Below are 1,575 nucleotides of genomic sequence, written 5' to 3' on the forward strand. Positions count from 1 at the left end.
GTATGGGTCTATTCTACTTAAAATATGTGTGCGATTTTCATTTCAAGATTTTATAGAACATGCGAATATTTTTTACCAATATCTTGAAAGTTTGTGCACGTATCGATCCCAAAAGGATCTGGCGGTAGAGATTTCTTTCTTGACCAGACGTCCTTAGTACAGTACCACATGTCTATTTACACAAGTAAACATCAAGCTACATACACGAACACCAGCATTATCAATGTGGCAGTCACCACATCAACCCAAACGAAAATGACATCTTTCTTTTGTGAAGACTATTGCAAATCTCTGTGGTTGTTTCTCCATTAATTACACGGCGGAAAGCTAATGCGAGGTCAACCATTTTGGTTGACGACCTCAGTGGATGTGGTTGCCCGCTGCCCTTTCTTGATTTGGTCGCCCACTAAAGCGCAAGGCTGCCGTCCGAATATACCGATGAGAGTACGAGACAAACAACATAAATATCCGCAAGATCACCTAAAACTCCAACCAGTCCCAATCACGTCGCTCATATTTCGCGAAAATCTCCTCGAATCATTTTACATCCATACGAAATTGGACAGAATTGGACAGAATTGGACTGGAATTGAGTAAGAGTAACTCACTAACTTCCAAATGAAACTGACAACCACGTCTCCGAGAACCGCTACACCGGGAGTAGTGGAAGACGCCGTCGCTAGCCGGAAGATGGCGCCGGCCGGCCTACACGCGCACGGCGCCATCGTATGTGAACCGGAGCTTGCCGCCGTCGAGGCGCGCCCACCCGTCGCCGTTCACCGCGCCGTGGTGCACCGTGTCCACGGGCTCCGCCGCCGAGCGCAATGCCCGCCGACCTGCAACCGTCGCCGGCGCCGCCGTCGACGACGACACGGAGAGCCCAGCCCTCTCCGCGGTGTGGTGCGCCTCGAAGTCGAGCTCGACGGTGTCCGCGTCGCCCACGCACCGTGCGGCGCCGGCGGCGACGAACGAGGCCTGGCCGATGATGACGATCTTGTCCGGCGCGTTGCGTCCGTTGTGCCATATCGAGAAGCAGTAGGTCGCGGAGCAGAGCATCGCGGCGACGGCGAGCGTGAGGAGGTCCCCGCGCGCGCACCACCTCCTTCCGGCGCGGCCGCTCGGCGAGGTGGCGCTCGGCATGGCGGAGGCGGGCCGGTCGATGGAGAAAGTGCGATTAAAACAGGGCGATACGAGGAGAAGGAAACGGATGGCTCGTTCGGCGATGCGCGTGTACAAGAAGACTTTCGGGTATTGGTCGTATCGGGCGTGACGCGACGAAATAAGTAAAGCACCGAATGTCTTAATTACGTGACGTAGGCTTCAGTTGAGACCTGAGACGCGTGTTAGGAACGGGTAACCCAGGATGACCATACTCAACAAATTAGATATTGATAATGACGTGTACTTATGGTCTTCATGTCATGGTTCAAGAGAATTCGAAAAAGAAAATGCCATGGCTCAGTGCATGTGAATAAACGTGCTTGTGTTGAGCATTTTGCGCGTGTGGGTAGAGATTTCCTTTTGTAGTAGAAGATGGTGACATTTTGTTGGATATATTTCCATGTATACTATCAC

General features: G+C 52.3%; 1 protein-coding gene across 1 annotated transcript; it reads right to left on the bottom strand.

Annotated features, from left to right (window-relative positions):
* Window positions 1–481: 481 nt before the first annotated feature.
* Window positions 482–1,269, bottom strand: LOC127298483 (uncharacterized). The gene has a single exon (XM_051328361.2). It carries the CDS (start codon window positions 1,138–1,140, stop codon window positions 706–708), a length of 435 nt encoding a protein of 144 aa, XP_051184321.1. The 5' UTR covers window positions 1,141–1,269; the 3' UTR covers window positions 482–705.
* Between the last annotated feature and the right edge of the window lie 306 nt (window positions 1,270–1,575).

The sequence above is a fragment of the Lolium perenne genome, chromosome 1, assembly GCF_019359855.2.
Source record: "Lolium perenne isolate Kyuss_39 chromosome 1, Kyuss_2.0, whole genome shotgun sequence".
NCBI classification, from domain to species: Eukaryota; Viridiplantae; Streptophyta; class Magnoliopsida; order Poales; family Poaceae; genus Lolium; species Lolium perenne.